Source organism: Nelumbo lutea, chromosome 6, assembly GCF_056320005.1.
Source record: "Nelumbo lutea isolate HS-2025 chromosome 6, American lotus-T2T, whole genome shotgun sequence".
Lineage (NCBI taxonomy): Eukaryota > Viridiplantae > Streptophyta > Magnoliopsida > Proteales > Nelumbonaceae > Nelumbo > Nelumbo lutea.
Window position 1 is genome coordinate 8,506,550 of NC_142689.1, and position 12,188 is coordinate 8,518,737.

The window sequence follows — 12,188 nt, forward strand, 5'->3', positions numbered from 1 at the left end:
AGATGGTGTGAAATAAAGTGGGTTGTACACTTTCTCTTCCCCTTACAAAGTGCAATGGGAAGATCAAGGTCAGTGGGATCAGCTGCAACAATGGTGTTAGGGACAGAAACATTATCATCAGAAAACATAACAGGCTCAGGCTCAAGAGGAATACCTGGAATTATATCTACCGAATCTGGAGTTTCAGAAGGACTGACAGAGAGTGGTGTGGGTCAAGGATGTGTGGAGTCAACCATCAACTATCGGCGTTGATATTGCTATGAGGCTGCCCGTAGTGGCTCAGGTAATGAAATTGGAGGTGCAGGTGCTGGTTGAACTAATGGTGCAGGTGGTGGCTGAACTGATGTAGATGTTGGTTGAACTGATGGAGGCACCACAAAAACAGGCAGAGGAACAGACTGTGAGTTCTCCTCCCCAAAACTCTCCCCCTGAGGAGAACCACTTGAGAAGAAGAATGTGGATTCAAAAAAGGTAACATCCATAGTGACAAATCTGCTCCTCCACACAGGGTCATAACAGCAATACCCCTTTTGGTTCTGAGCATACCCAAGAAAAACACATTTCTTAGCCTTAGGATTCAATTTCTTGCGATAAGGGCCAAGAATGTGAACAAAAGAAACACAACCAAAAACCCTCAGAGGTACATGAAATATCTCTCCATCTAGAAAAAGAAGGCTAAATGGCACCTTAAACCCCAAAGTCCGTGAAGGAACACGGTTAATCACATGTACAGCTGTAAGAACTGCATCTCCCCAGAAATGCATAGGAACTGAAGCACACACCATAAAACTCCTTGCCACCTCCACAATGTGTATGTTTTTCCCCTCAGCAACTCCATTTTGTTGCGATGTATATGCACAAATGCTCTAATGAACTACACCATGTTCTAAGAGATACGTGGTTAGGTCCTTCTCAAAGTACTCTCTGGCATTACCTGATCTAAAAGCCTTAGTTCTCACTCCAAATTGTGTGAGAACCATTTGGTGGAATTGTCGTACTAAGTTAGGAACCTCATCACGTGATCTCATCAAATATATCCAAGAATATCGTGTATAATCATCTACAAACAAGAGAAAATAACGAAATCCTCACATGGAAGGGATTTGATATGGCCCCCATACATCAATGTAAACAATATTAAAAGCAAAAGTAATTCTTTTATTACTTGGTTTAAAAGACTCGAACAACTTTGGGAAAAGACATTTCAAAGGACTAAAAGAAAGATGTCCCAAGCGATTGTGCCAAAGCATAATCTGGTTCACTGACTCTGACCCACTACTACTGACCCACTACTCCTCCCGTCTCCATTCGGCTTAGGTTTTGTTGTGCCAACCATAGCTGACTGGTCAATCCCAAGCTGTCTCAGCATTACATTCCTCCTACCCTCCTCTCCAAAGACAAAAGCATAGGCCTGAGAGAGTGTCACACCCTCCCTAGAAAGAACATGTTGCCTAGTAATGTCAAATTCAGGGTTCAGCCCTGCCAAGAACTCAAAACCCTATTCCTCTCTACCAGTTTGTGATAAGTTGCTGCATCATTTACACTTTCCCATACCACAATTTCTAAGTTATCTATTTCCTGCCATAGGGTTTTCAGCATGGAGAAATACATAACAAGAGGTTTTTCTCCCTATTTCATACTTATCACCTGATTTCTTAACTGATAGGCTCTGGCTTCATTTTGCTTCTAAGAGTAGGTTTCAGTCACTCCACCCCAAATCTCCTTGGCAGTATTAGCCCGTAGAAATTTTTTGCAATATGAGGTAACATAGAATTACACAGTCAGGGCATTACCATGTAATTCTCTTGCACCCATCGGGAAGAGTCTGTATTAGGTTTCTTCTCCTCCCCAGTGAAATACCCTAATTTTCCACGGGCACCAATAGCCATCTTAGCTGATTGTGCCCACTCCAAATAATTTGTATCATCAAGTTTTACTATAGTAATGATCCCAGACCCAAAAATATCACTACTACTTCCAACACCCAGTCCCACAATACTAGTAAATTTCATCTTCGTATTCCAACTCTCCATTTTACTTCAAACAGTTCAACAGTAAGAAAAAAAAAAGATTGGAGACCTTCAAAAATTAATTTAATACCACACACACAGAAACCAACCCTTTCGGAAGAAGAAAACCCTATCTGGAGGGAAATCTCTCTACTCCCCATGCCTCCCAACAAAGAGAAAAATGAATCGATCACTCCGGAAGGCCTAGAAAATTTCAGAAACCAAACCGCCCTCTTCAAAAAACCAAAAGAAAACTAACAATACCTGGGTGCCCAAGATCAGATCAAAAACAAAGAGCCCAACTTTTCTGGGACTCTTCCCCGTACTCCAGTTCTTCCTAATTTTGATGCCAAACAGTAGATCACCTTCCTAATGTCTAGATCCCACAAAAAATTCCAAGAACTAGGCAATCTATAACAGATCGATCAGCCCTTTACTACTTCATGCAGTCGGTTGATCTAGGGCTGCATGAGAATACTTCAATAAACCCTAGCCGATGCTCTCATACCAAGTAGGAATCTGCTGAATTAAAAAATATGAAAGAAAGTAGTTTCTTGAAGAGAGAAGGAAGAGAGAAGGAGAAGAAGAGAAGTTGAAAAGAAAAGAGAGCAATGATCTGACCGCCCCCTTCACTTATTATTTATACTAAAATAATAGAACAGTATTGTTAGTGTAGGGGTATTTCTATCTTTATACTTATGTTGAGGTTGCTGATCTGTAATATTATATTAGAACTAGTGTCCCTCACTTAAATAAGGGCACATGTGTCTTTTCCATTATATCAATAATATAAAAACATGTTTGGTCGAATGGGAGAGTAACTTTTCCCTAATTCGAACCAGACTTTTCTTCTCTCCTTTTCTCCTCCTTTCTCTCTCTCTCTCTCTCTCTCTCTCTCTCTCTTTCTTCCTTCTTTCTTCCTCTTTCTTCTTGGTTGTTATCAGACTAACAGAACTCAAAGGCAGGCCGAATTATAACATGGTATCAAAGCACAACTAAGCAACACAGATCTGCCCAGATTTCTGTTCTCTGCGCACTCAATCTAGGGTTTTCCCTTCATTTCTCTGTCATCGATTGGAGATAAGGGAAAGGGCTGAAAAGGAGTGGTCGCCCTCTTCCCTTGGAGGTTTCTATGGCTCCAGTTGTGTCTTGTGTGGTCGGTTGCTGTGGTTTCCAAGAAGCCCTCCCCTAATCGATGAAGAGAAGATGGCTGATTCATGTGGTGCAGTGGGTGTCTTGTGTGGACTGATTTTCTTCTCGTGTGGTTTGTCTTTCAAGTGATGAGGTATGAGATTTCTATGCATATTTTTTGTTATGAATCAAATAGGAAGTATGTTTCAAATCGTATGATGGGATTTCAGACTGTAGTGTGCTAGGGTTTATGCTGTTTTTTTGTGTGATTCGAAGGAGTGGTGCTCATATAGTGGTGAGATTTCAGGTAGTCGTAGGGTAGGGTTTGTGGTGTAAAGAGTGCAACCTTCAGCAATAACAAGTGCTGAAACCAGTGTGATCAGTGTGATCAAGCAGTGTGCAATGGGCCGAATTCAGTGATAACAGAATTCGTCAATGGGAGATAACAGTGATAGCAAATCTAATGTGATGATACCTACTGACTACCTGAATGTTCAAATGACCTCCATTAAACTGAATGGAGAGAATTATGTACCTTGGACTAAATCTGTAGAAGTTTTTCTGAAGGGAAAGAAGAAGGTGAAACACATAAGGGAGGAGAAACCCTCCACTGATTCTCATGAGTATGAAGACTGGGAACAAGATGATGCACAGATAATCACGTGGTTATGGAATAATATGGAACCCAAGATTAGTGTAAATTCCATGTTTCTTGACACTGTCAAAGATGTGTGGGACCATGCTAAGAAGTTGTATTCTAGTCAAGACAATACAACCAAAGTATATCAGATGTATCAGCAATACTTTAATCTGCAACAGGGCAATCAGAGTCTTGAGGAGTACTATGCTAATATGAGAAACATCCGTAATGAGTTGAATGTTTATCACCCCCTCACTTCTGATGTCAAAATTCAGCAACAACAGAGAGAATAGTTTGACGTACTCGATTTTTGGTGGGGCTGAAATCTGAGTATGAACTAGTACGGGCTCAGATACTAGGAGGGTCAGCTCTCCCTTCTTTAGAAGAGGTGTTTGCTCGAGTTCGGAGGACTTCTATTGGATCTACTGAGAACTCTAATGTCTCAGATAGATCAGCCTTTGCAGTGTCAAGGGGCCATGGTGTTAGAGGTGGAGCTCGAGGAGCTCAGTCTGGCCGTGGTGGTAGCAGTGGTCTGGTATATGGCCGGAGTGGTGGTGGTGGACCTACATATAACCGTGGTGGTGGTCGTACTAGAGGTAGAGATTCAGGGGGAGCCCATGGTAGAGGACGTGGCTTGGGTCTGAGGAGGTGTACTCATTGTGGTATGGATGGATATACCATTAATTATTGCTATGAATTGCATGGTCCACCCTCAACCTGAACCAATCATGCCATGACTAGTGACTCCAGTTCCAGTTTCAGGCGAGAATTGTTCAGCTGATCAGATGCCTCCTACATCCACAGATGGTCCTGGGAAGGAGATGGTGAGTGTTCCCCGTGATGTGTATGAGAGGTTTGTCCAATCCACATCTCAACAGAACATGACTACTTTCGCACACTCAGGTATGGCTTGTTTGGCATCCACACCCAATCCCTGGATTATTGACTCTGGAGCCTCCGATCACATGACTGGAGCTCCAGGTGTGTTTTCTTCCCTCTCTCATTGCTCAACATCACAATTTGTTACCCTTGCGAATGGTTCCACATCCTCCATTTGTGGTGTTGGTAATGTTGACCTGGACCCTGTATCCCTATCCTTAGTTTTGTATGTCCCTAAATTTCCGTTTAACCTTATGTCTGTTAGTAAGCTGACCAAGTCACTTAATTGTTCCATTACCTTTTACCCTTCTATGTGTGTTTTTCAGGATCTCAAGACGGGGATGAAAATTGGTGGAGGGCATGAAGCTGGTGGATTGTATTATCTTCATATCTTGACGGTGGTGGAAGAACATCAACAGCTCTCCAGTCATCTCTCTCCTCTCCAGTGGCACTATCGATTTGGTCATCCTTCGCTGAAAGTTTTGAAATCTTTGGTTCCTTCGTTGAGTCAACTTTATGTTTTAGATTGTGAGTCGTGTCAGTTTGGGAAACACCATCGTGTTCCCTTTAGTTCTAGGGTTGATAACCGTGTGTCGAGTCCTTTTTCTTTGATTCACTTGGATGTTTGGGGTCCTTATAAAGTGATGTCATACAATGAATATAGATTTGTCATTTTTGTTGATGATTTTTCAAGGATGGCGTGGCTCTATTTAATGAAAGAAAGAAGTGAATTGTTTACCATCTTCCAGAAATTTTATGCTGAGATTTGCAATCAATTTGGTGTTCACATTAAAAATTTTCGTTCTGATAATGGCCATGAATATTTACCTTCATCATTTCAAGAATACTTGGACCAACATGGCATTATACATCAGACCTCATGTACCTACACCCCACAACAAAATGGGGTGGCTGAGAGAATGAATCGTCATCTCTTGGAAACAACATGATCCCTCATGCATCACATGAATGTTCCCAAACCCTTTTGGAGTGATGCGGTGCTTACTTCTTGCTTCTTGATTAATCGGATGCCCACGTCTATCATTGACGGTCATTCCCCATTTACTACCTTGTCTCTGTTTCCTCTTTCTCCTCGGGTATTCGGGTGTGTCTGTTTCGTCCATAATCTGGGCCCCGGGAACGACAAGTTAGATGCACGATCCCTTAAGTGCATCTACCTTGGCTATTCTTGGACCCAGAAAGGACATAAGTGTTACCATCCTAGTTCTCGACGTTCCTTTGTGTGTGTTGATGTTACCTTCTTTGAGTCTACTCCATTTTTCTTGGGGTCCGATGATGCTTCTTCCTCTACATCACCTCCCCCTCTTCCACTTCCAGTTGTCGATTCTGTTCCCCTTGTTCCAGTCGTGACCAAGTCCTTGCCTCCAGTGCCACCACCTGTTGAACGCCCACCTATTCGTCAAGTGTATACACATCGCCCACGTGTACCGGCTGCTACTCCTCTGGCTCCATCACCGTCGACAGATCCGGCAATTGTCTCAACACCAGCCCCGAACACAGTATTTGATCTTGATCTTCCCATTGCCTTGCGGAAAGGTAAACGCACTTGCGCCCTTCATCCAATTTCTAATCATGTTTCACTCACTCACCTTTCCGCCTCCCAACGCCAGTTTATCTCTTTGTTATCCTCAGTTGTTGTCCCTAAGGATGTCCAGGAAGCCCTTGCCTCTCCAAGGTGGTGCCGTGCAATGGAAGAAGAGCTCTCAGCTTTACTTCATAATCATACTTGGGACCTCACCGCTCTTCCTCCTGGGAAGCAAGTTGTCGGTTGTAAGTGGGTTTATACTGTTAAGTGTTTGCTTGATGATAGTGTTGAGCGCCTGAAAGCTCGATTGGTTACAAAAGGGTATACCCAAACCTATGGTATTGACTACACAGAGACCTTCTCCCCAGTTGCTAAGATAGGGTTGAAGGGATGAGAGATCCATCGTATGGACGCCCAAATCTTGCGGAATAAAGGGGCGAATTTCAAAAATATTTCTCTCCCTTTCAACTGGAAATCGCATTCCCTATTTACAAAATCATATTTTCAAGGATCAATCTTGAACCATAAGCTGAACCAGATCTGAACCAAAAAGAGTAGGAGAGAAATATACTTGATACGGAGAAAAAGTATCTCCCAACGAAAGTGTTCACGCCCAAGGAAGGATCCAAAGACTGCTCCCATTGAAGATGGCGCAATGCAGGGTGGAGCAAGATGGCACGTGAGCACAGCTTCCTATCAATTCTTTCTCAAAGAACTGATGTCAAGATCGAATCTTGACTTCTCCCACAACTGGAGATCGAACTGGATGTCTGGCGGCTGCAGGAAGGAGGCGGCAAGAAAGATCTTTGCAGGGATTGCAGAAATCTTTCTTCTGTGATTTCAGCTCTGAAGAGGATCTGATTATGTGATTCTTCTAAAGGCTGCCGCCCCCTCCTTTTGCCACCCTAAAAGATCAGCTCCTAATCCAATTTAGGAGCTGCTGATCCAAATCATATTTGGATCAGACCTCTCTTTAGGTGATAAGGACAAACCCTTATCTTATCTGCTGATCCATCTCAGAATTCGCCCATATTTAACTTATTAAATTAGTCCAGTTTGAAATGGGCTTTAGGCCCATTAAGCTTATGTGCTCACTTAACCTTCCTAACTACTGCCCAGTTGGGCTTTCTTGTATGGCGTGGGACCCAAGCATTGATCTCCACATCAACCACATGGGTTCGGCCCAGTCTTTGTTACAAGGCCTGGCCGAATACACTGTTATGGATAGTGCACCCCCTGAAACCCAACAAATGGGCTCTATGGGCCCAACACTTACCGTAAGTGGTCCCCGGGCCAAGCCACCTTATAACACCCAGGGACTGTGGACAGATGCAAGATTAGCCCATTAGGTATTATCCTCAATGGTCTTACACTTAACCTCTCATCCCATAATGATCAAACACTGCCCGACAAGAGAGGACATCTCTCTCGGCTGCAAGGAACAGTGTTGCACCCTCTACTTATATGGATCTCGGGAATTAAAACCTTTTGCAAACATTTTAGAAAGCATAATATATATACTTTTACATCCCATTTAAAATATACTTTGCAAAACAAATCTCAACGATTGAAATCGGCTGCCGGCAGTCTTGGTTTCCATCAGTGAGAGTGCATCCCTGATCATTACCTTTGTCCAACAAAGGGCTGATCCTGTCACTATGATCACCCACTCAGATGAATTCTCAGACTGTCCCAACATACCCAGGTTTTGACCCCTGCTAAGGATCTCACTGATTGGTACATTAAAGACGGCCAAATCCGACACCTAGTGCAGCATCATAATCGAGTCTAGGGGTCGGGTGTAACTTTCCAGTTTTGCTCATCAATCTCTAAGGTCCAGGGCAATACTGGAAATCTGGTCCAGTTCAAAGATTCAATTAATCCTACACTGTATGTGCCTAGGATCTCACCCTGGCAACTGAGACAGGCCACCCCAACCGACTTGGTGGCACAACAGTGTCAGCCTTATCAGGATAGGTCTCCCCAGACCGACCCACTGGCTATGAACATTCTAAATTAACACGAGTCTCATTAAGTGTCTAGTTTAAGGGTATTACACAGAAACATACCAAGGGAACATGAATCAAATATGCACTTTTATTTATTTACAATAAACTCATAAAGTACATCATTTTGATTGAAGCTAAGGACATGCAAAACTATCCAACAAGGGCCGGTTCATGTTGTGATTTCTCTTGCATCTATGTATATTGGCCCCTATATCAGCTTGATATCAAGAATGCCTTTTTGCATGGTGATTTGCTCGAGAAGGTCTACATGGAGCAACCATCAGGGTTTGTTGCACAGGGGGAGGATGGTAAGGTATGCAGATTAAAGAAGGCTATATATGGGCTTAAACAGTCTCCTCGAGCATGGTTTGGTAGGTTCAGTGAGGTGGTAAAGAAGTTTGGTATGAAACAGTGCCAAGTTGATCATTCCGTCTTCAGTCATGACTCTCTAGCAGGAAAAATACTATTGGCGGTGTATGTAAATGATATTGTTATTACCGGAAATGATAAAATGGGCATTGACAGGTTGAAGACTTTTCTATAGGAACATTTTCAAACAAAGGGCCTTGGTAAATTGAAATATTTCTTGGAGATAGAAGTAGCAAGATCTAATTTTGGTTATAATTTGTGTCAGAGGAAATATGTGCTTGATTTGCTGGAAGAAACAGGTTTGTTAGGTGCTAAACCAACTGAAACACCTATGGAAACAAATACTTGGTTGAGCAGTGATATGGGTGAAGTGTTTGAAGACCCTGGCAGATATCGGCGATTTGCAGGTAAACTGGACCACCTAACCATTACTCGGCCAGAAACCTCTAGTTCTTCATTGGAATGCGGTTCTAAGAATTGTGAGGTATTTAAAAGGGGCCCCTGGTCGTGGTTTGATATACAAAAGTGGTGGAAAACTTGAAATAGAAGGGTATACTGAGACTGGGCCGGTTCTATGTCTGATAGGCGGTCTACCACAGGTTATTACACTTTTCTTGGGGGTAATCTGGTGACATGGAAAAGTAAGAAGCAGACAGTCGTGACAAGAAGCAGTGCAGAGGCAAAATATAGAGCTATGGCACATACTGCTTGTGAACTAGTGTGGCTAAGGAACCTTCTATAGGAGATAGGATACAACATTAATACTCCAATGAAGCTCTATTGTGACAATCAGGCTACAATTCATATTTCTTCTAATCCGGTGTTTCATAAAGAACCAAGCACATAGAGGTTGACTGTCACTTTGTGAGAGAGAAGGTGCTGAATGGAGTGATAGACACTGCATACGTTAATACAAGAAACCGGTGGGCAGACTTATTTACAAAAGGGTTGAGTCAGGGAAGAGTGGACTACATATGTAACAAGCTGGGATTATATGATATATACTCATCAGCTTGAGGGGGAGTGTTAGTGTAGGGGTATTTCTGTCTTTATACTTATGCTGAGGTTGTTGATCTGTAATATTATATTAGAACTAGTGTCCCTCACTTAAATAAGGGCACATGTGTCTTTTCCATATTATTAATAATATAAAAACATGTCTGGCCGAATGGGAGAGTGACTTTTCCCTAATTCGAACCAGACTTTTCTTCTCTCCTTTTCTCCTCCTTTCTCTCTCTCTCTCTCTCTTTCTTTCTTCCTCTTTCTTCTTGGCTGTTATCAAACTAACAGAATTCAAAGGTAGGCCGAATTATAACAAGTACAAAGACCACTATGCCCTTATAGGGTGGCAAAACATAAAACAACATATATAACACTCAAAAACATAATAAAATTTGGACTCACATAACTACTGTGGTCCCCACCTCCTATCTAACAACTAACATAAAACATCTACTTAGAAAAACAGCATAAAACTAATTAATCTTCAACAGACTGGATGGGGTCCAATCCAAATCCGGTCCATTGACACCCTTAAACAGAACATACTTTCATATAAAAATGTCAAAAACATTACAGATGCACTTTTATACCTGTTCCACTGGGATGTCCAAGGACTGGAGAGCAAAGTAAACTTCTTGAAACAAAGGGGATGCAGAATCAAATGCCGATGTGGAGCAATAGGGTGTTGAGTCAAATGGTACCCATTCCTCCCTCCCACCTCTAGAGAAATTAATTGTATTTTTGTCATAGTGAAAATGGAAAAAATAATACAAACCTATACAACACAGGGACAAAGCATGACAAACCTTGAAACATTCCTTAGGAGATAAAATTCGTTTTCAAAACCAGCATTCATTTCCTGCACATAATGTATTAATGAATTAAAGAATGTGCATGACTTCATATGTTGGACTGGGGATATTAGAGTTGATACCAAATTAAATTCATCTTTCAAGATTTTTGTAACCCTTCGCAGTGCCTCTCTTGGACAATATTCCCATGCTTGGCCAGGTTTAACATGCATGTCTGCCAAAACCATTTCCTCTTTTTGTGCCCTATCAAGGAAAAGAAATATAATACTATAAGTCATAGCATACCAACTTAAATATCTATTGACTAGGCTTAGGAACTAGGATTTATCCAAATTGACAATGATGGAAACCATCAAGATACAAAAGAGTAGAAGAATTGTATACCAGACACTGGTATATAGACCATTTTTTTTATAATAAATAAAAAAAGAAAATTCATTACTAATAGTCAGGAGTACAGAAATCAAAAACAAAGAATGATGAGGAATCACCCAACAAGAAAACAAAAACTAATACATGTCAAAATTCCCCCTTTGAAATCTCCAAAGTAGACCAAAAATCAAACAAAAAAAGAGAGAGAAATATGGTGAGAAAAATGAGGGCTACAGAAAGCAAGAGAGAAAAATATGCTATGAAGCATGAAGTCACTACCAATGTTACACAAGACATATTTCCATTTTCAATTACCTTGTGACAGAGATTTATGGAGGTTTATGACCCACTTTAAGGCTTGACTTTGGGTTATCACAAAGGTAAAGTATATAACAAATACATAGGCGTCATGACCCAAGCACAAAAGAAATGAAAAGATTTAAAATATCTTTAACAAAAAAGATGAATTGCAGCAGTTTAAAAAGCTAGAATGCCAGTCTGCCAACCTCATACTTAAAAACTAGTATAAAAAACAAATGAGCCAAGATCCACAACATCCGACCAAAGCCCCTGGACCAGTGGACCTTCCAATCCAATCCACCAACAGCAGTTAACCAAGGTCATCTGTAATACTTCCCAACTCCCAGGCCCCAGCCCTACCCACCAAAAACAACCACAATATGACAATACTGAAGTCCAATTCCTCAGAAAATAAACAATCTAGCCTTAGACCCCCAAATCTTTAAATGCTGAAGCTGGAAGGCTCAATGTTTTACTTATCCCTCTTCTACTCCCTTTCTTGTACCATCTTTTTATCACCTCAAGTTTTCCAAGCCTTATCCCACTAAATGACTATGGACTGCACCACATCTTAGGTGTCTGTGTGTTCAAGAGCCCTTCCAAGTGGTATAATTTTAAGATTATAGATAAGATAAAAGAGAATTACAAATTCTAAAATCTGCATAAAAGTTTTATTTGCCTCTTGCTTTCAATTTTAAGGTTGTTCAATTAATAGCTTGCAGGATTTTTCCCTTTTTGTTCACTTACAGGACAAGTTTATGATGATGATCATAAATTTCTGACATATATGCTAGGCACTTGTACTAGGAATGATGCAGAAGATATGAATAGTGATATTCACCTTATAATGTGCAAAAAGTACATTATGAATAGAGAATATCTACCAGCATTATTTCTTATGAATCGATTTCACATTTCATCATCTTTACCACAATTCTGCCAGGAAATCATGAGTCATGCTTCAGCAATAATGAGACAACTAAGACTGCTGAGCTATGCACCATTCCATCCACAAAAATTTAACAAAATAAAAAAGGAGAAATTAGAAGGAAAAAGGAAATATTGGCAAATACACTACGGAAAAGAGTTTTCTTGGTAGTAAGAATAAAATTTGTTCCT

General features: G+C 41.1%; 1 protein-coding gene across 6 annotated transcripts in view; it reads right to left on the minus strand.

Moving 5' to 3' along the window:
- NODGS (nodulin/glutamine synthase-like protein) overlaps positions 1-12,188 on the minus strand; it is a 119,458-nt gene that overhangs the window by 58,770 nt on the left and 48,500 nt on the right. For all 6 annotated transcript variants that reach the window (XR_016101223.1, XR_016101222.1, XR_016101224.1 and 3 more), the window contains exons 11-13: positions 10,520-10,640; positions 10,392-10,444; positions 10,176-10,305 (exon numbers count right to left, since the gene is read on the minus strand). Coding sequence is in view for 3 of the 6 variants with exons in the window: in XM_088951885.1 (XP_088808011.1) it covers positions 10,176-10,305; positions 10,392-10,444; positions 10,520-10,640 (304 nt within the window). In the remaining 3 variants the exon portion in view is untranslated. The remainder of the gene's footprint in view (positions 1-10,175; positions 10,306-10,391; positions 10,445-10,519; positions 10,641-12,188) is intronic.